Source organism: Rhagoletis pomonella, unplaced genomic scaffold, assembly GCF_013731165.1.
Source record: "Rhagoletis pomonella isolate Grant_MI unplaced genomic scaffold, Rhpom_1.0 Rhpom_scaffold_00007, whole genome shotgun sequence".
Classification (NCBI taxonomy): domain Eukaryota; kingdom Metazoa; phylum Arthropoda; class Insecta; order Diptera; family Tephritidae; genus Rhagoletis; species Rhagoletis pomonella.
Genome location: NW_023458561.1, coordinates 30643849 through 30667111, shown reverse-complemented (window position 1 = coordinate 30667111; position 23263 = coordinate 30643849). Strand labels below are relative to the sequence as shown.

At 34.8% G+C, this 23263-nt stretch overlaps 1 protein-coding gene across 8 annotated transcripts in view; it reads left to right on the top strand.

The window, feature by feature from the left end:
* The window catches only part of LOC118742578 (trichohyalin), a 141936-nt gene extending 130148 nt beyond the window's left edge, over positions 1-11788 (top strand). For 6 of the 8 annotated variants that reach the window (XM_036474752.1, XM_036474754.1, XM_036474751.1 and 3 more), the window contains 9 exons: positions 4394-4576; positions 5965-6285; positions 6797-6985; positions 7473-9185; positions 9260-9490; positions 9562-10004; positions 10078-10212; positions 10298-10355; positions 11621-11788. In XM_036474752.1, coding sequence (XP_036330645.1) covers positions 4394-4576; positions 5965-6285; positions 6797-6985; positions 7473-9185; positions 9260-9490; positions 9562-10004; positions 10078-10212; positions 10298-10355; positions 11621-11656 — 3309 coding nt within the window. In that variant the 3' untranslated portion in view covers positions 11657-11788. The remainder of the gene's footprint in view (positions 1-4393; positions 4577-5964; positions 6286-6796; positions 6986-7472; positions 9186-9259; positions 9491-9561; positions 10005-10077; positions 10213-10297; positions 10356-11620) is intronic. The other 2 variants (XM_036474757.1, XM_036474750.1) reach the window with 1 other exon arrangement.
* Positions 11789-23263: the final 11475 nt, after the last annotated feature.

Genomic DNA, 23263 nt, shown 5'->3' with positions numbered 1-23263 from the left:
CTGCGCACTTGTTCAATGAAATATTAAATACGGGGCTGCCATGTATACATAGTACTCGCTTGGCAATCCTGTGGTCGCAGGTTCCAATCTCAGCTGGCGAAATTTTTAAGGTTTATTTTTCAAAACGACTACTCGCTTTCATACTCATTCGGGTATGAAAGGGAACAATTACAGCTAATTTCACGAAAGCAATTTAAGTGAAAAATTATTTTAATTTTCTGAATTTTGAGTGGAAATGGACGTAAATAAAAAATAATTTTCAACTTAAATTGCGGGTGAAACCGACTGTTAGTATCTTCATAGGACCTGCTCGAACATGGAAGCAGTTCCTTCCATACAAAGAAATCAAAAATGGTATTAGCTGCTCAGGTATTCTTTGTGATTCCGAAATCATGCCGGATTAGTCATATTTTTTGCAGGGTACTCACATACCCTGTGAGATAGTGAGAATCAAAACAATATAAAGAATTGAAGTAAATATTTGGCAAAATCTGTACTCTTGACGTAGGAAACCTGATAGTTACACCCAGAAAAGTTCAAAGATTCATCACCAAACTCACATATAAACATACATACATACACTCACACATATGCACCTTCAAACAGTTTCATTTTTATACTTAAAATATTTATGATAAAATAATATATATAAATAATTGACAAGTATTGCTCTAATACTACCTACTACTATTGCTATTGCTACTACTACTACTACTACATACTACTGCCTAACTACAACCATTTATGTAAACTTAACTAATTCTCTCTAATGGTTATTTTCAAACAATTCAAATAACCGTATTGTGCTTACGTTCATATTATAGGGCGATACAGATAAACGTTTTGTGAGTAATTGCTTCCAAAATCGCAAACAACAAGTATCCAAAGTTTCAAGATCCTCATTTTGAGTATATCAATATACATTATATACATACATCCTCCATACATATAGTCTACTAAATACTTACATGCCATACTGTCGTTAAAAGTACATAACTACATACTAACATGCAGCATATGTATTTCAAAATCCTTAATCGTCTACTTATTGATAATAGAAAGAAAGCATTCGTACATTCGTATTTTCGTATTGACATGTCATTGAGTCGTTGAAACACCTTTCGTAATTCCTGCATACATCTGTACTTTACATCCATCTGATGTTCTCACTTAATCTTTCAATACAAATGCCATACTAACTAACATTTTCGATTGATATTAATTTCCACTAATTATTTTCGCATAAATACATTTATCGCTCGTTTGCTGGCAGAATGTCATAATTCAAAAAATTATTTTTTTTTTTTAATTAAGTACCCTTCAAAAATTGGTAACTTTGGTCTAAGTAAAACTTTATTTGTTTGCATTCAAGTAAAAAGAATCTAACAAAACCTTTAAGATCCTATTTCTAGAATTCGACGTTCTTCCAGCAAACGAGTTATATGTAAGGAAAGATATTTTTGTCATCTTTTTGCTCAACTCTTGCGAATATTAATTAAACATATACTTTTCTAAGTTTGCAAATACATTTTTTTTTCTATAAAATAACTTAATTTATGTTTTTTGCTATGTGAATTTGCGCTAAAGCTGCTTTGCTGAAGCTTTTACGTGGCACTGGAGCAATCAATTTTATGTAAATACTAGAAAACTTGTGGTTAACAGAGAGCTCCTGACTGAACACACCTACCCCAATTCTACCTGCAACCGTAAATATGTTTACTGGTATACGTGGTATTTTGTTTTAGAAGCTAGCACTCTCTATGAAGTTGGAATTCGCAGAGAACCATTCCCAATCCATACGCCGAGTTGAAACAGACCTGAGTGCTTCTTAGCCTGATGCCGGTCAGACTATAGCAGCCCGGTCCGCAATGCCTGCGGTGACAACGCTAAGCAGAATTTTAGGCGCCAGAGTAGGAGCGATCTTGGAGCAACCCGCTGATCCCAATATGGGCACATAGACTCTTCTAGTTAATTATACCAGACAACGGGCTCCATAAAGCATAATTGAACTGTTCACGATTTCATACGTCCAGTATTTTACAAATGTATATATTAAATTATGGGCTGTTTATCATTTATAATGGGTATGATTTCGTTCCTCACCTCTGGCGTATAGCATACTTTCCACGTAGCCCCAGAGGAATAAGTGCATTTGTGTCAAATCGCAAGATCTCGGCAGCCATTTGCCATTTGACCTTCATGAGATAATGCTTCCTGCGAACTTCGTTCGCAATGGAGCCATTTTTTCATGCGCTGTATGGCAACAGACACCGTCCAATTGAAACCACATATTGTCCAAGTCCATGTCATCTAGCTGTTATGATAACGTTCATTATTCACTGTAAAAGTATTAGACAGGTAGATATAAAAAAGGTATGCACCGCGACCTAAGTAGTTGGTACCCTTCACTCACCACAACACGTTCTATTGATTCCACAAAGTCTAGAAGAGCTTTTGGTAGAAGCGTGTGTATGCGCTTTTTCTTTGGCCACATTGAGCCTATGCTGTTTAGTCGCCGCCTCGATATGGCATCACATTAAAGGAGCAGGTGCAATGTTGCCTCCACCGTTGCGCCACAGAAACAACATAGGTCATCCACCCTGATTCCCAGCATATGCAGGCATCATATTAGCCTGCATTTTCCAGTGAGCATGCCTGTATCTATTAGAAGTTTATGTTCTGGGATGTTTGTGTATTTGTATAGTGCCTTAAGCGTTACTGGCATCATTATCGAGGAAGTACTGTACGATTATTCTGCCAGCCCAAAACCCACAACAAACAATGACTCGCTGTGGGTGCATAGTAATTTCTTAAAGGGCAAATTGGTTTTCACCACTCCAAATATGTCAGTTCTATTTGTTAACGTATCCGTTTATTTGAAAATGAAAATCATGCAATTCGAGAAATGCACTTCTTGCAGAACGACGATCTTCATAAGATGTTTGGATGAGCTTTACGCGTTATTCAACTGAGTATCGCTCCATGATTAAGTTTGCCAAAGCCTGCAGTGCCAATTGTCTGAACAGAATCAAACAAAAACACAACATCCATAACACCCTTGTATCACCTTGTATTTCTCTTTCAGAGAGCAAAGTGAGCGCCTTCTTACCAGGATTAATAGTAAGTCCGCAGCTATCAGATAAATTAGTGACTAAATTTAAGTATCCCTCCATATAATCATACACAGTCAGCTGAGATTTTTTTTTTGACATTATGTCCCAGCAGCCTCTCGTTTTTAGCTAATCCAGGATGTCGTTAACGACAAAAACCCAGAGAAAGGATGCGTGAATACGCCCTTGTCGGAGTCCATGCAAAAAGAAAGTTGTCTTCGACTCGGAAATTAGTGAGGGCTTCTACTATCGCGTCTTGTAGTGCATTATTAAAATCGAAAGAAGTTTCCATTGATCTTGCCTTTAACTAGACGTGCGCAATCGCTTTCTTTAAACTCTTATTTTTATATCTGCATGTCAATCATTCTCTCGGTGGTCTTTAATATCAACAACACAAGGCTAATTGGTCTAAAATCTTTCGCAGAGCTTTTTCTCGTTTGGGATTTATCCTTTATCCTTTAGGAGGATAACCTCCCCCAATAGTACAGAGCGATCTGTGAGACTCAGTTTTGCTCAATGACATACATTCGTCCCATATGTATATTTAGTAAAATATTAAAACAAAGAATGCATAAGAACCTCATAATTTGATTGTTCCAGTGCAAATTGTACTTGTTAGCTAATTATTAAAATGTATAACCATGTAAAAAATTGTATGGATCATGTCTATTTAGCTTGGATAATCTGTTGTGAATGTTGTGTTTATTTGAAGCAAATCATCGCCCTCATATAAAAAAAAAAAACAAATCAAATCGTGCTTTTGTGTTAAGCTCTCCAACATGTTCGTAACGCTTTTCAACTACACTCGTGCATAAATGTCACCTCTCCAATCACAAGAAAAAATAAATAAATAAATACCAAAAAACTAAAGCAATGCATAAGCACGCACGCGCATCACTGTACATATCGCAAACAATCAAACAAAAAAGTTGCATTAAATCGCTCGTCTCTTTGTGTCATTGCATTGCTCGTGTTCGCACCACTGTCACTGTTACTGTCACCAACAATTTTTCTTTCTGACGCTTTCCACCTCAACTGTGTTCCATATTCGTACATACACACCTGCGTACTAAAAGCAATGTTCGTTTCTTTGTTGAAAACATTTTCATTTCAAACTCTTATTCGTTCCTACGTTTTATTTAGTTAGTAAATTCCAAGTATTTATATTTTTGTAGTTGTTTAAAAAATCCTTCTTGTGCTATGCAGCTATCGTCTAGACATAAAAAAACTTAATAAAATATATATTATTTTCCTTTTCCTTTACCCCCTCCTACGTTTTACAGTCGGATGCCGAGCGTGCTCGTGAGGAGGCTACAGCATTGCAGGAGAAGCTGGAGAAGAGTCAGGGTGAAGTTTACCGGTTGAAGGCGAAGCTTGAAAATGCACAAGGTGAACAGGAGAGTTTGCGCCAAGAACTGGAGAAAGCCCAGAGCGGTGTTTCACGTATACATGCCGATCGTGATCGGGTAAGTATTGAGTTCAAAGTTTAGCAAATATCTCTGCGGATATCTTTAAGATAACCATATACATATCGTCGTCATTCTGCAAAACCGCGTAACTGACATTGGCTGCCAAAAGTTGGATTTGCTCACACAAGCTCTTGACTCAATCCTTATCCATTCGTCCGGAAATATACTAGCCAGAAATGCGATTGCTTGATAAAAAAGAGAACCATTTAGAAATATGAGTGTTTTTACGCTCTAGAAAATAATTTCTACAACTTCACATACGCGGTTTTGCATTTTGTTGATACGCGGTTTTGCACTTTAAACGACGATATACAGCCTTGAATTTATCAAAATGGGAATAATGCAGTTAAAACTTTTATAAGAACTAATTCATACCCCAGTTAAAGCAAAGTTGCCCAGACAGCAAAATAAGCTTTTATAACTTTAAGTGTGCGCAGGAATGTTTAAAGTATTTACCTGGATTTGTTAGAAGTATTACTTTGTACGTTTAAAGCGCCGCATGCTTCCAAAATGCCAGACAGAGGCATTCTCACAGGAAATAATTGAGTCTGGCTTCACTATCTTCAAGCAAACGGCTGCTCAAGATCTATCTAACAAGGCCATTGTTATTACTAATATTGTAGGGGATAAAGCACTAAATCTCTGGATTTCACTACGTCCTAGAGTGGTCCGGGAGGCCATGTTTTACGCGCAAAATGTTATAATTTTAATATCTAAAACTGTAGTATCGTAGCATGACTGTCATGCTAAATCCAAAAATGTCACGAAATATATAGTTTGACATTTGACTGCTGTCAAATAAACTTTCATGGTCCTTAATAAAAAGCAAATATTTTTGAAAATGCCACTGATTAGGTGTTTAGACACGGATTTCACGAAAAATTAAAAGTTTGACAGTTGACAGCTATCAGTTGGACTGTCAATTTATTTAAAAATAATAAATTGTATTTTCGAAAACTAATTTTAAATTTGTAATGAACCAACTTATAACATCTGAATACCAAATTTTATTAAGATTCAAAAACAAATTTGGAATTCTTGGACGCCATATTGGATTCGCTATTTTGAGTTTTATAAAATTAACTTCACATTTGTTAGGATACATGTTATAAATTATGTGATGCTAAATATAGAATAAATTTTATTATTGTTTTAATACAAAATTGTGTTTGTTTGTCCATCATTGCACTAGTAGAAGAATAATTTTTTGTCATGGCATCTTCCTTCAGCGAGTTAATATGTTGCTCATGAGTGCAAGTTTGCGACAGCATTTCACACCCACAATGATTTCTCCATTTCTAAACAGATAGCAGTTCAATTAATTGGCTGAATCATTACCACTTTTTCTGGTGTTACAAAAATGTTTACATTTCTCATTCGCATAGGCCTTCTCGGAGGTGGAGAAGATAAAGGAAGAAATGGAACGAACTCAGGCCACACTGGGCAAGGCACAACTGCAGCAGGAGAAGCTGCAGAACTCATTGGATAAAGCCCAGAACGAGGTCGATCACTTGCAGGAGAAGCTCGACAAATCGATTGCTGAAAATCGACGTTTGGTACTCGAAAAGGAGAAGCTTACCTATGACTATGACAACTTGCAGTCACAGTTGGACAAGGCGCTGGGTCAGGCGGCACGCATGCAAAAGGAACGTGAAACGCTCACACTTGATACGGATCGCATACGCGAGAAATTGGAGAAGACGCAGGTATGTAGAGCTAGTGGCTACACATATGTACATATATACATACATGCATATGTGTATGTGCACCTAAACACATTAGCTTAGTCGTTGTATGTACATACATAAATATTTACATAGCAGAGAACGAAGAACGACTACTTCTTAAAAAATAAAAACTTCCTTGCATAGTCTATGCCTACTTAATATAACTGTCAACTACTAATACTGCAACAAATACTTACATACATATGTATATGTGTAGTATGTACTTACTTACAAATGTACTACAGCTATAACTTCTCTAACTCTGAAACTGAAACTGAAACTAAAACTAAAACCAAAACCAAAACTGTTCCTATAACAACTAATACTTTGTATGTATATGTGAATGGCGTAAACTTTATGTTGTTATTGTAAATACATACATAACTACATACTTACTTATGTTACATAAGAGTATATGAATATTTTATTTGTAAACTTGATCCAAAAAAAAAAATTTTAAAAAATAAAAAATAAACGAACACAAAATTAGATGCAACTAGCACGTATACAAAAGGAGCGGGATCAGTTCTCCGATGAGTTGGAAACACTCAAAGAACGCTCCGAATCATCGCAAACCTTACTGATGAAAGCGGCGCGCGATAAAGAGGCTATGCAAACCGATTTGGAAGTGCTCAAGGAGCGTTATGAAAAGTCGCACGCCATACAACAGAAATTACAGGTAATGCCCCCATCCAAACATTCACGCACAATCACATACCTACACGCAAAGCACTTGATTGCTATTTGAACAACCACAACGCACAAAACCTTCAACTTCTTCACATCTCTATAACTACATACTATACCATATACATGCATACATACATACATACGAACATAAATACCAAACTAACTAGTTACATATATTATAAGTACTTTACATAACTATATGCGCATTGTACGAATTGGCTTCTAAGTTGCTTAACATAAACGCTGAGCTCTGAAAGCGTCACTTAATCACAACTCAATTTCAATTCGCATGCATTGAAGTTACCAATTGGCTGTTTGTAAATTGTGTTCTAATCTACCCTTAAATCGTAACTATAGACGAGCGTAATTACTATTAAACATTACCGTCTCATATAATCAAATCGACTGGAGATTTACTCTGAGAACCTATCCACACCTTACGTATCCTCTCTACTAATGTGTGTGCCTCTTTGCAGATGGAGCGCGATGACGCCGTCACTGAAGTCGAAATACTCAAAGAGAAATTGGACAAAGCGCTCTATGCCAGTCAGAAACTGATCGATGAGAAGGACACCTCGAATAAGGAGTTCGAAAAGATGCTTGAAAAATACGATCGCGCACAGAATGAAATCTACCGTTTGCAATCGCGATGTGATACTGCCGAAGCGGATCGCGCACGCCTTGAGGTGGAAGCCGAACGCTCCTCTCTGGCCGCATCCAAAGCGCGCGAGGATCTGCGCAAATTACAGGAGGAGAGCACACGTCTGCAAGAAGCCTGTGATCGTGCTGCGCTGCAGCTTAGCAGAGCCAAGGAGAGCGAAGACAATGCACGCGTCGAACTCGATCATAATCGCGAACGCTTCGACAAACTGCAAACTGATTTACGTCGTTCGCAAGGCGAAAAGGATCATTTGCAATCGGAACTGGAGCGTGTCTCGTACGAATTGGAGCGTGCACATGCCGCACAAACGAAAGCGAGCGTCAGCGTGGAAGCCGCTAAAGAGGAAGCAGCGCACTATGCAGTTGAGCTGGAGAAGATGCGCGAGCGTTATGAGAAGAGTCAAGTGGAGTTGCGTAAACTTCAGGACACCGATACATTTGGACGTGAGACCCGCCGCCTTAAGGAGGAGAATGAGCGCCTCCGTGAAAAACTTGATAAGACCCTCATGGAACTGGAGACCATACGTGGCAAGTCGCAATACGAGTCCGAATCATTCGAGAAATACAAAGACAAGTATGAAAAGATTGAGAATGAGATTCAAAATATGGAATCCAAACTGCATGAGACCACCCTGCAATTGGAATTGTCCAAGGGCGAGGTTGCTAAGCTACTGGCCAATCAAGAGAAACAGCGTAGCGAATTGGAGCGGGCGCATATTGAGCGCGAGAAGGCACGTGACAAGCACGAGAAACTGCTGAAGGAGGTGGAGCGATTGCGTCTGCAGCAACAGTCGGCCATCAGCCCTGGCGATACGGTGCGCGCATCGATGTCGGCGGGCGAGCGCCAAGAGATCGATCGATTGCGCGATCGGCTCGAGAAGGCGCTACAGTCGCGCGATGCCACCGAATTGGAAGCGGGCCGTCTCGCCAAGGAGTTGGAGAAGGCGCAGATGCATTTGGCCAAACAGCAGGAGGCGAACGAATCGACACGCATCGAATTCGAACGCATGTCTGCCGAACTCGGCCGCCTGCACGATCGTCTCGAGAAGGCAGAGGCCGAGAAGGAGTCACTACGCCAATCGGGACGCAATGGCGCCGACAAACCGCATCCACAACTGGAAAAGCACATGCAGAAATTGGAAGCCGATTGCAAGCAGCTAGCCATCGAACGCGAACAATTGGTGCTGCAGCTAGAGAAGAGCCAAGAGATTTTAATGAATTTCCAAAAAGAACTGCAAAATGCCGAAACGGAATTGCAGAAGGCGCGTGAAGAGAACCGCAAGCTACGCAACGGCCATCCCGCGGCACCGGCGGCGCCAGCAGAAATACAGGCCATGCAACAGGAAATCCAAATGCTGCAACAGAAATTGCAGGAATCAGAAAAAGCGCTGCAGGGGGCCAGTGCCGCAGCTGGAGCGAGTGGCGCCAATCGCGAAGAGGTCGAACAGTGGCGTAAGGTGCTCGAAGCGGAGAAGAATCGCGCAGAAATGGCCGACAAAGCCGCACAAGAAATGCATAAACGCATACAAGTAAACATTAAAATCACAGCAATGAGATTTTTTTCCGAAGTAGGCACATAAATAATCTTGCTTCCATTTTACAGATGATGGACCAACACATCAAAGAACAACATCAACAAATGCAGAAGATGCAACAACAAATAGCACAACAGCAACAACAACAGCAGCAGCAACAACAACAAGTCTCTGGTAATGCCCAAGAAGTTTCGAAAGAGCTGGAGAAGGTGAAAGGTGAGTTGCAAGCTGCATGCACGGAGCGCGATCGCTTCCAGCAGCAACTGGAATTGCTGGTACAAGAGCTGGAGAAGAGTCAGGTGAGCGTGGGAACGCTGAATGCGAAACTTGTGCATTTTTTAAATTCATTCAATAATATTTGCAATTCCAGCTGTCGAACCAGGAGCAAGCGAAGCAGCTACAGACGTCACAACAGCAGGTTCAACAGCTGCAGCAACAGGTACAAATGCTGCAACAACAAGTACAACAGCTGCAACAAGCTGGCAATGCCGGCGCTGCTGCCACCGATGTGCAACGCCAACAGCTGGAACAGCAACAAAAGCAACTGGAAGAGGTGCGCAAGCAAATCGACAACCAAGCAAAGGCAACGGAGAGCGAACGCAAGATTATCGAAGAGCAGCGCAAACAAATCGAAGCCAAACGCAAGGATATCGAAGAGAAGGAGAAGAAAATGGCCGATTTCGATGTGCAGCTGCGCAAGCGAAAGGAACAAATGGATCAGTTGGAGAAATCGTTGCAGACGCAAGGTGGCGGTGCTGCCGCAGCCGGTGAACTCAATAAGAAACTCATGGATACACAGCGACAGCTGGAAGCGTAAGTTGCATAGAAGTTATTAACAAATTATACATTTTGGGAATATTAACGCGATTTTTCTCTTCATTTATAGCTGCGTCAAGGAATTACAAAATACCAAGGAGGAGCACAAAAAGGCTACCACCGAATGCGAACGATTGCTTCAGTTGGTGCAAATGTCCCAGGAGGAACAGAACGCTAAGGAGAAAACTATTATGGACTTACAACAGTACGCATACGATAAACCAATGCGCGATATACGAGTTTTAGTTACAGTTTCTAAATAAATGTTAATTTTATTTTATTTTTTTCAGAGCCTTAAAGATCGCTCAAGCAAAAGTGAAACAAGCACAAACGCAGCAGCAACAAGATGTAAGTTTATTTCTTATAATTACACGTGTTGATGAGGGCCCTTTCCCCACTTTCACTTTTCACTCTTGGTTTCCATGTATTTACTGTGGGCGGATGAGAAATTTTCGGGTCAATATTTTCGGGCGAAACTCAGGATAAGGCTGAATATCTTCCTGTTTCTGGCACAGCTAGTGCTTGAAAAATATCGGCGTGCTCGATAGTAAGAGATTAAAAATCAAGTCTGTATAGGGAATAGTCCACGGCACATATGCAAATGCATAATGCAAATAGTAAATTAGGCAATGACCACAGCTGAATGCTATTTAGGTCACGTATTCTAGGTAAGCTGATCTAAGGAAGCAAAGCCTGGGCCTAGTAAAGACTTCACACTAGCGCCTTTTCCTGTACCTCGTTACAGAACCTCCACTGGTCAGAGCAAATAAGTACATATCTTCCAGGTTTTTTTTTGCCCAGCAGTGGCCGGTAAGAAAGGCTTTACCGATTCCTTTTTCCTAGTTCCTATTTCTTTGAATCGCTATATAGCCCATTTTTGGTGAGAATATCTGCCAGTTGATTTCTCATAGCTGGTACTGTGTTCCGGTGACCAAATGATGTTAACAGGCTTCATGGTTGGAGTTTGCGCCTTTTTAGTGAGTGCTGCAGAAGTACATTCTGAAATGAGAAATCTCTTTTTCTGGTACCCAGAGATATATGGCTCCTGTATAAAGGCACTGTCAAAGCGAACTTCATGAAACTTCTCTGTAAAAATGTCTGAAGCTACTTTAGAATTTTGTAGGTTTACTTGCGCCATGTTTAAATATTTGAGTTGTTTGACTTCTGACTCTTCTTTATCTCCTTTGGGAGTTTAGTCGCATGGAAGCAGCAGGGAGAGTAAATGCTCCTTAACTTGTTGAGTGGACATGGGTAAGGCCTGCCATAGGTCAACATTGAGGGATTTCGAAGTAGCGCTCCTACTCATGCCATTTGCAAGGGTTCTTTTTGCACGACGAGTCTCCTTTCTCCACCCAAATTGAAACAGAGCCTGCTGTTTGCCTTGAATACTCCATCTTGAACGTCTCTAGTTGCAGGTGAATTCTTATCAAAACCATAAAAATATTTCAGCCAAAAAATGCATATAAATGTAACTGCAAGGAGCCAGTTTAACTCTTTGTTTTATGATAAGTGTTATAACGCTTATAATAAGCTCAATCTGTTAGCTTGGATATGTATCGTTTTCTTAGTTAATATGTGAATAAAAATTAATTGATTAAATTTCCCGCTTGCAGGCTGGACCAGCTGGATTCTTGAAGAGTTTCTTCTAAGGAGTATTACTTGAAAACAATAAGGATGCTAAACAAACAAGCAAACAAAGCACTTTACATTATTACATTGTACATTTAACTAACAGTAACCTCAGTATTGATTTCATTATAATAATGAACAATGGACATGAATGTATTGGAAATCTTTTTTACTCAACTTTTTGCTGATCGCTGTCTTTTTCTAATTATGGTTTTCTAACAAAATATGCCTATTAATGTTTACTATCGTGAATTAAGTGCTGTACTCATTATTCTTCATACTAACTACTTGCTACTTATCTACACATACGTACATAATATGAACATGCAAAACAAGCAAAATAGCAAACAAACCTACAAGCACTTGAATGTCGCAAGAAGGAGCATTTCGAAAGGATAAACACTATACAAAACACGGAACTGTTGGTTTATTGGATTGTTCAGTGCATTGCCTCTTTGTATGCATAGGATACTCCCAATGGATTATCGATTTTCGAATATACAGATATGTACATAAAAACTTATTTATTGCGTATGTGGCATGTAGAGTTGGAAGCATACATATGTATATTTACGTATACGTACATATGTATGTACACGAGACAAAATGGTAAAAGAAAAATTTGTAATTTTTTTAGCGAAATATGAAGAGTCGAAAGAAACTATTCGCTTACGCGTTGATTTCACGAGATCAGAAAGAACTTTTTTGGTGAGCACACAACAAATGTGACTAAGCTATGGAAATGCAATGCAAAGAAAAAATTTAAAGCAAAGCATAAGTATATGTATTGATGGTTAAAAAAAAAAACACATGCGTACATGCATAAATGAGAAATAGTTTGGGCAAAATAACAAGAGTGTAGTAAAATAGACGGAATATATAGTAAATATAAATATTAGGAAAAAATCAAGTAAATACATAAATTAAAAAATATATGAACTGTATCCAGAGTTATAGTTAGATTATTGAAAGAAGGTGAAAATTTATGAAAAACAAATAAATAATGTAAATACTAGAACAAATTGTAGCAAAAAGAAAGCAACAATACCTTTATTTTAAATGACTTAAATTAAATAAATATACAAATATAAAAATTTACATAGACTCATAGTACATATACATACATACATACATAGATACGTGTCCTGTAACATGAAAGCATAAACAATACCATAGGGGGGGCATTAATTGAAGATGAAGCCATGCCATAAACTTCTGCTAACAAATAAGTCATGCATATACAAACATAATTCCATATACATACATACATAGTGCATATACATAAATATAACAAAAAATTAATTTAATATAATATATATATAAAATATGGTTACATACAGACATTACTATAAAAAACTAAACTGACCATTCTCGTAAATAAATCAAATAACATACATACGTATAAATAAATAAATAAAAATACATAGTATGTTCAGCAATATTAATTAAAAGTACCTTTAAAAAAAATTTACTTAATACGATTTACATAATTCAATGGAGGCAGCACTCTTATACTTCAACTTTTCGCTGTAAATCAATTCGTCATTTTCACCCCGAAACTAAAGTACTATGCTCTTCAACTTCAATAGCTTACCATTGGCGCAGAAATGTTTGAGACACCCATAGTAGCATTTGTACTATATGCTTGCATAATACTCCTACTAATATCATAAATACTATACATTTATATAGATATCGCACACCGTCGTCAAAATAGACACAACTCAAAATTATGCGTTCGTCAGAAAATTCGAAAAAATATTTCTTTGCACATGCTAATCGTATAGGCAAAGAATACATTTACCTCAAGTTTTTTCAACAAATTATAACGAAGATTTGTTCCAGCTTTTGCAGAAAATAAATAAAAGCTCGGTGTACATTTTTGGTGCATAATTTCGAAAATGCCAAATTTTGAGTTGTGTCAATTTTGAAGATCTTGCGTATAAGTCCATTAAGGTGCATCACAAAAAAAAACGATTGGTGCTGTTTTTCCATCGAAATTATAAAATTTATTACATTTTAATAGAGGCAGAAGTCTTAGTCTTATTTCAAAATAACGCAAAAAACCTGTTTTTTATAAATAAAAGTTTAAATTTTTTTTCAGAAAAATCACCTCAAATGATAGAAGAGTTTAAGCTAAAAAGGTGGGCATAAAAATGTCTAAGAACAGTAAGAAATCGGCCCAGCTCACTTCTTAAAATATATTAAATTTTATAATTCTGTTGGGAAAACCGTAACTGTTTTTCGTGATGCACCATAATGTACATATGTATGTACTTCTTTTTTCGAAATGTAAATAACTTTTTGAGAACTTTTACCTATATCAATACAGACTTACCGTTTAAACACAATATAGCGAACGGCGAATTTTCGCCCAGTAGAGCGACGACGCCAGCAACCTGCGCCCAAAAGTTTCGCTCAGTAAAACACAACACGACGACAACGAAATCAGCTGCTTATGACAGGGTACAATTAAAATTTTTACAAACAACAATTTCGATTTAAAAACCTGCGAATATTTAGCATTTGGCCACAATGGATCGTATTTTGCCGCTGCCGCAAGTGACGGCAATAGAAATAAGTCCATAGTCGCGAACAGTCGTCGTGTGAACTTCGTCGTTTGCTTTGGTTGTGCGCGTTCTTAAATATGCCAGCCTGTTTCAATTTTTACAGCGAACATTCGCGGCGAAAAATTCGCCATTCGCCGGCATTGTGTTTCAACGGTTAATTGGAATCAAAATGTTTATCACCTGTCACAAACGTAAATCGGATTCAATTCTAAAGTCTATAATTTAGTTCGAAATGTAGTATTATCATTCCAATCTTTGTCTGGCATCAAATACTACTTATTCAATGCATCGTAATGATTTGGAGTTACCAAAATCTTTATTTTAATTTTTCGTTTTTCTCCCTCACTTACCTTTTGTTTGAATATAACCAAATTTCAGAGTCAGCATAAAGAATTCACCATCAGTAAAAAATAAATCTGTACACGCCATTTCTGCTGGAATCCCTCGCTGATAACTGAATTTTGAAATCTAGATTATGAGTTACACTTTTAAAATATATAGCACAGTACCGCAACTGGACTGGTGACAATTAAATTACGAAAACACCCCTATTTGCTTAAATGGTTTGACTGTCACTTATCTAAATATAAGAGTTTGTAATATTTCAACATTTTCAGTAGCAAATGCTGAACAATCGTACGGCCTATTGCATAATAAAATGGTTGCATATGTTCAAAGTCCAATCCGGTAAAGTTAAACAGATTAAAAATACGATATTGAAGGGCACACTATTACTACGTTTAAGCGACAGAATTCTAGTGCTTTAAAAATGTGGCAACGCACTGGCGAGAAACTAAACAGTAGGGCTTTAACTTTTCTGGCCTCCTTTTGAATTTGCAAAAGCCGTTGGTACCAGGCAATGAAACATATTATATTTAAATTGGGTATAATATATTTTCAATTTATTCTATTTGAATTTATTTCACATATATTTGAACGATTCCAAATAATTTAGACAGTGTTTTAAATCCTGGTTATGCTTTTTAATCTAAAAACATCATAACCCTATGTAGTAAACAGCTGTTTGTGAAAAGTGGCTTTGCCGGACTTGCACTTCGCCATTTCTTGAAATGAATTCGTGAATTAGCCTATGCATAAACGTAGTATATGTTAGAGACAATTCTTAAAATACAAATAAAAAGGCATGTATCTAGTGGACCAATCTTAACAAAAACTGTAACATGTGTTAAAGAAACCGGACAATCGAATTATTTTTTTTGAAGATATTTTCAACAATTGGCTGGCTCAAATAAATTGCAGAGAAATAATTTCTCATATGGTGCCTAGATATGTATGTAAGTGTTTTCTAACTTTTTAAAACTGACAATGTCCAGGAATTTGTTGTAAAATTTGCGATGCGTTTCACTTCGGAAGTATTCATGTAAGTTTAGTAAGCATTTAGGGCAGAATGTTCGTTCTCTCAAAAGGCATAGCCGAAGATTAATTCTCACTCTGCCAATATTTACGATTCGAAAAAACTTGCGGAATTGTTGAGATAGAAGAGCATAGAAAAAGTAACCAAATTCTATATGGACTTTACTTGAAAGTGAATGCCTAGAATCCATTTTTAGTTAGTGTCTACATATAACAAGTGTTATGAAGCCTGTACCAAACTTAATTTGCTCGTAACTATCTAAAATTATAGTCAAACGTGTCTAGTATATATATAATCAAAACTACTTCTTTTAAGCCTTTGCATTTTTGTGAATTTTTTTCATATACACCTACTAGCACCGTTTGCGGACACTGGGAGGCATTTAAATAAAAATTGTAGTCTTTTTATCTCAACAGTTCAAACCCTACCATGTCTGATCCTACACACAAACATAATGTATGTATATTTATAAATTTATATAATTATTCGTCTCTATTTTACTTTAATTCATTTACCATTTTAGTATTACGTTGCGCATAAAATAAAATATATATTTTTAATCTAAGACATCACTGCCATGTTATTAGTAAAAAACACTGTAAATTTAAAAATTATGTTCGCTAAGCATGTATGTACATACGTTTAGTAAATAAAATTCTCAAATTATTGAGTGCATTTAATAAATTTCTTTATACTTACATATCCATGTCAGCGGTGACAAATTCTCTCAAAATCATAATTTTTTTCCTTTATTTCTTTAATTTTTCTGCAACATATTTTTCTACTTCTCAGTCAGCTCATAAACTACTTGGATGATACGAAGAGCTTTAGTTTAGTTGTACATTGAACTGTACATACATACACATATATGGTGTTAAAACTTGTCATATCAATTATTTTTAGCAAAAATACAAATACATATTGCGCGCGGAAGTTGGCGATTAAACATTTATAATCCATACGTTAGAGAAATGCGGTAACCTGAAAAATGAGATAAAATAACAAAAAAAAAAAAGATTGTAGTGAATGTGCATATGATTGATGTTATTGATAAAATATGATAGCTGTGCATATGAATGTAAAATGCATAACAATGATAAAGGATGTATGTACATATATTGTATTCGTTTAAATATCGACCCTAACTACGAGTATAATTGAATTGTCTGGCACGAGCACTAACTAAATATGAGCGTAGCGGATAGCTTTCTTTGTTAAAACAATTTAGTTTCATGTTTTCTTATGAAAAAGACCTAGAATTGTATCAGCATTTATTTAAGAACGCATTTCTGAGGAGCGCAAATCTGTAGAACTAAAACTTTGTAGGTAATTCAAGAATGCAATTTTCCTCCCACATAAGTACATAGGTATGCACACAAACACAAACACACACACACATGGCACGCTGACGTTATAATGGAATTAGTGAAATTTAATGAAATCCCACAATTAGCGAAGAGCTTGAGGTAATTAGCGAAATATTATTGTAGCTACGTAATTTGGTATATAGTAAAATGTAAACTATTGCGCCAGTGTAAATTTTTTAGACTGTAATTTGTCTGAAAGGCCTTACATACAAAACTTTAATGCTTACTTAAATGCATACATACATACAAACTATAAAACAAAACTTTCATAGATTTTTACCCATACATATGTAAACAAAATAGGAATATGGAAGGGAATAAGCTCGAAGCGTTACTTTGTGTATGTGTGTGTTAATAAAGCACGGCACACGATTAATGAGCCTAACTATTTACATATATGTATGTGTACATATTTCGAAAAGAATACCCAATAACACAACACAAGACAACACGAGTTATGCCTTATTCTACTACATCAACTGATAAATACATACATACATACATACGTACATTCATAATGGAATAGTATCTACTAGCTAGTCATACATTTTCACTTACTGGGACATGCATATTTACTTCTGACTTAGAGCAAAAAAACAAAAATTATTTTATTTCTAGACTATTTAAGTACGTATTTTGTTTTTAGAAGCCCTTCTAATATTCTTTAGAGAATAATTATTCAGCATTATTAACAGCGGGTTTTATTTTGAATTATTTGGGGTATTCACAAGTGTATATGTATTGATGTACGTCGTAAACTTTTTATGGCTAACAATGTTGCGAAGGGTTTGCCTGGTAGCATTACAGACCCATTCTGATTTTTCTCTATTTTTAGGTGCTTTTGGGAAACATTTCGCACAGGATATAAAAGGTGCTGTTCAGAAAAATATAATTTAATCAAAATTAGAAAATGTTCTGTCACAGGAAATATTTTTACTTAATTAAAAACACATCGCTGCTACCAGCACCGACGCATGAATGGACAAACGTAAAAAAATTCACGAAGTGATCGTAATTTGCTAAAACTTTACACCCCCGAAAATATTGGTTTTTTGTACCGGTGACCAATTTCATAAAACCCGGGCTTTTAATACCGGCTATCAATTTAGAGAAAAGCGGAGTGCCCACGCCCAATTTATTATTATTATTATTTAAAAAATTAAATCGCTTTTTTTGTGCCGGTTGCTAGTTTCAAAAAACCGAATTCTTAGTACCGGTTAGCAATTTCGTAAAAAGAAATTTTTAAGTGTATAAAACAGCGATCGTAACCGTTTTGAAGTTTATAATAAAAATCATAATTTAATCGTTATTTCATGATTTTTATTTTTTCGATTTTTAATCGTTATTTAATGATTTTTATTTTTTCGATCAACTCTAGTCGTTATTGTGCGATTAAGTTTTTTGTCGATCAAAAATAATCGTGAAGAGGTATTTTTCTCTTTTTCGATCATTTTTTATTAAGTTTTCCTTAGTTATAAAATGCGCGCGACTACTTCGCTTGTTACGAAATCAGTAACCGATATATAGAGAATTCGGATTTTTTTAATTGGTAACCAGTGAAAAAACCGTTATCATTTTTGAAATAACTATAATAAAAAAAAATAAAAATTGGATTGGACTATTCCGCCTTTCTAAAATCGTAGCCTATACTTAAAACCCGAGTTTCTCAAAATTGGTAACCGGTGAAAGAAGGCGACTTCATTTATGAAATTGTCGTGAAGTAGCAATAAAATATTTAACTAAACAGCAGTTCACCTTTTCAGCCTGCGCAGAATTGTTTCCACCTTAAACGACATATCGGCTGTACTAAGTACACTGTTAAAAGATATTTTGATGTGGTTTCAAGTCATCTAAACTTATAGATCTTTAATCCTTAAAAACTTTACCACATAAGACTATATGACACCATGTGAATTACTTAATTGCGTTATAAGTACATACATATGTACAAGTTTTGGATACATTTTTCCGCTTTATTTTGTATGGGCAATAGTAGAAGTTATGTATACATTATTATGCATATAATACCTTTACACAAATTCAAGTTGTAACACCACATCCACCAAATCAATCAATAATAACGAAAATTAAAAACAAAACAGCAACAACAAATTTCATATAAATAACCCCATTTGACACAACCTAATTAGGAGAAATATGTATGTCAACATAAATACATGTACGATATGTGTATGTGTTGTTAGGTAAAAATGCATTATATGTTTAACTACATATAGGTATATATGTACATGTATGAAGTAGTGTAATTGAGTTACATAAGAAAAGCAATCTTAGGCGAAGACAATATACATTTACAAAACAAAACAATCCAACAAACATATTCATAGTTAAAACTAATCTTTACAAACTTTGCTAATTCACTTTCAAGCACACGTACATACATATGTATGTATACAAATACACATACACACACCTACACCTCCAAACACATACAAATATCTGCTGTATACAAATTAAGAAAGTAATAGAGATTTAAATATAAAATTCTACATATCCGTAACTGTTTCACAAATATTCTATAATTACTAAATGTACGGAAAAACACTTTACGAGCGAAGGGAGTTTTTTTTTTTTTGTTTAGCAGAATTTTTATATAATTTTTGCATTTTTTGTTCTTAGTCAGCGCGCACACAGAGCGCTTATGGCTGAGCGGGAAGATGAACTTATAAGCAAGCTTGAAAGCGCTGAGTAAAGAGCTTTGCGTGTCCGCACTTGCCTTGTATTATAAGATGGACCCACTTCATTTATTTTTCATTGAAAGTTGAAGGGTATAAGTTAAGTAATACATACATACAATTGAAAAGTAATAATAATGTGTATCTAATAAATCTTGCGTCCTTTCGCCAACATCATAGTTATTTTATAAGTTGTGTTAGAGTAACTGTTTTCTCAAAGAACTTAGCAATTAATTATTATAGTCTAAAGTTCCCACAGTTCGCTGAGCAGATTCTGTTGAAAGTTAGTATTCTTTTTTTTTTTATTTCTGTTAAATCCATAACTTGCGCGTGGAGTTTAGCAATTCTTGTAAATAAAATACGTAAACACTTAATTGAAATAAATAAAAAAAAAAAAAACTAAACTAGCAAACATACTTATTCATAAAAATATTTGAACCTAAACTAAATAAGCCCCGCCGTCGTTTTTCTCCCTACTAAATGAAGTGATGCAGTAATAGAAGGGAGAAATGTTTTTTTTTTTTTATAAGCTTTCTTTCGTTTCAACTCAATTCTCGGGTCGCATAAATGTATTTATGTAAACAGTTTCAACGCATTACCATTACTTGAAAACAAAAATCAACATAGAGCCAAATACCGTTTAAATTTAAACAAATTGTTGAGGTGTTAAAGCAGTTCATTTTGTTTTATTAAAAAGTAATAAGCGCAAATTAAAATTTATACTCAACAAAAAAAAAAAAAAATATGCAACATCCAATTAGTGAAACAAACATTAAAATAGGAAATTTAATACATATAAATAATCAGCGTCATACATATTTTTATGTCCGTTATTAAATTATTGGTATGTATTTATCATTATTGTCAAACAAATACAGTCGCGCTAATAAATTAAATTGCGCAATTTGCAGTACGCGATGCTTTGATAATAGAAATTAACTCAAATTTATATTGAAAAAAAATTATAATAATAAAACAAAACGTTTACAGTTATTGCAGAAAAACAAGTTTAAAGATATTTATACAAAAAAACAAAGCCAATTAGCATATTGAATTCATAGTTGATTGATTTAAATTTTCATTGATGCGTTTTTGAATAAAACTAACTAATTTTTTACCTCATTAACAATGGAAATCTGATAGCGAACACAAAAATAATATTGTAGTTATAACCAAATAATATAAATTCTTAAAGCAATTCGTATAAAGAAGTCATAGTCAAAACTAAAAACAAAAAATCAATGTCTAGAAACCGAAAGGTCTGTCAGATACGGTAAACTTTTTTGGCAGTGTACACACTCGTACACACATACATTTGTAACCAAAAGGTGTGACCACAAAAAAAATATAAATAAAAATAAAAACTAGAAAACCACAAAAAAAAATTAAAAAAAAAAAAAAAATATCACTTAAATACATAAATGCGAATGCAATAACCACGCATAAATAAATATAAATACATAGAAGCTACAATACAAAAAATATTTATAAATATAAAGGAAATAGTAAGAATAAAATAAAAGTAAAAACTAGCAACAGATCATACTCGTGGTCAGCAAATTGCATACATAATAATAATGAACTCTATTATAATTCTTACTAAGAACCATAGAAAAATAAAAATAACATAAGCAATTAAGATTAAACAAATGAGAACAGCCATGAGGTAAACTTTAAATAAATAAATACAAAATATAGCAGCAAATTTTTCTGTAAACAATTTTTTAACAAATTCGGTGATCTACGATATTAATAAATTACTATTAAATATATATACATATATATATATATATACATATATATATATATAAATATATACATACATAAATTACAAATACAATATATGATAATAAAATAAAAACATAATAATAAAATAAAGTAATGTTTTTTAAGCAAACAAAGGAAAAATAAAAATTAATAATTAAATAAATACTTATACATACATATATACTTAGTTAAGTAATGATAATGAAGGTAATATTAAAATATGTAATAGACAAAGGAAATTAAAAAAAAAATGCAACACAAAAAAACAACAACAAATAAAAGTTAAAAACTCAGCTAAAACACAATGGACAAAAAGAAAAACAAAAACATTTTCAACACAACACCTAAATTAAACATTCACAGTACACACACACACACACAGTTGACAACTGAGAAAATTAAAGTATGTATTGTTATGTACAAGATGCATATAACGGTAAACACTAGCAGAATCAGAATCAGAACAACAGAAGACAGTACATGACAGACATGCAACTGATTATATAGAAGAATAACGAAATGATTATTTAACATGTTCATTATATATAAATGTCATTAAAATGTTCTTCAAAAACTGCCTACAAATAAAATATATTTAAAATGATATTTAAACTTTCCGTTGTTTTAATTTTAATGAAGACATAAGTATGTGGGTTACAGAAACTTCTGCGGTGCAGGCCTAACCAGAGGGGGAGAAGTTCGATGGCATTTTCAAAGCGTTCGGATTTTTTCTAAAATTAAGTCGGACATAAAAATCATAATATATTGCTAAGTTGATAAATTTAATTATTTAATACAGTATGGTCATTTCAATGCTTGGCAAAACCTGGAAAATCGTAATATTTGTATGTATAGTCAAAACAAGCGTCAATCTGCTCTGGCATATCTCTTTGAGCGGCTAAAAACTTCAAGAATTTTTTGTTTTCGACAAGAAAAATTTTTTGAATATGAATCCAAACTTAAAAAATATAAAATAAATATTAAAAAATAAATAAATAAAAAACAAAATTAAATAAAAAAAATCAGGTGGAACAAACTATATACTTTTATAAATTTTTTCTATACCTTTGCTACGCATGGAATAGAGGAAAATATTTGCTGTTTAAAAAATCTACCACCTCTGCGCAACACCCCAAAAATATGTGGTTCAAATTTCAAACCATTGCTGCCGATCGAGTTATGGCACATAGAACAGTTTCCCTCACCATCCGAAGTCATCCGATGCTTGCTAAGCTTACTCCACATACTACGAAAATAAAGGTAAGACTATTTACTTATTTTTTAAAAGCACTTATTATTGTAGCAGCATACAAGCTCCCCAAAGAGGTTTTGGGGAGTGTTGCTGGAGTGACAGTCCTTGGCCAAATATAAATCTGGGTCGTTCCGGTTACGTAGTCCCGACTGTCGTGGGAACTGCGTAGACCTGAAAGCACTGAACAATAACACTGTACCAAACCAATTTTTTTTAAGAGATTGAGTCATAGGAAAAACAGTGATTTCTCCGTTTTTCGAAGTTAGCCTCCGAAATCGAGATATGGGCCTTCAAAGTTCGAAATAGGACCTTTGGTAAAAAATTATATTTAATTATGGCATGTAAATAACTAAAAACCTAAAAATATAGACGTAGTCCTCCTTTTTCTCTTATTTAAATAGTATATAAACTTTTTTTGTGAAAGCTTATATTACAGGTGCTATAATGGGTCAAAGGTCAGATCTTCGAAAAATTAAATTCTTATATTGCAAACAATTTTGAACTGTTTTAAAAAAAAATGTATCTTTGTAAAGGTAACTAAAACCCTTTCTTCCGATATGCATATTTGTATACGTCGTATATAAAAATTTTAGAAAAACT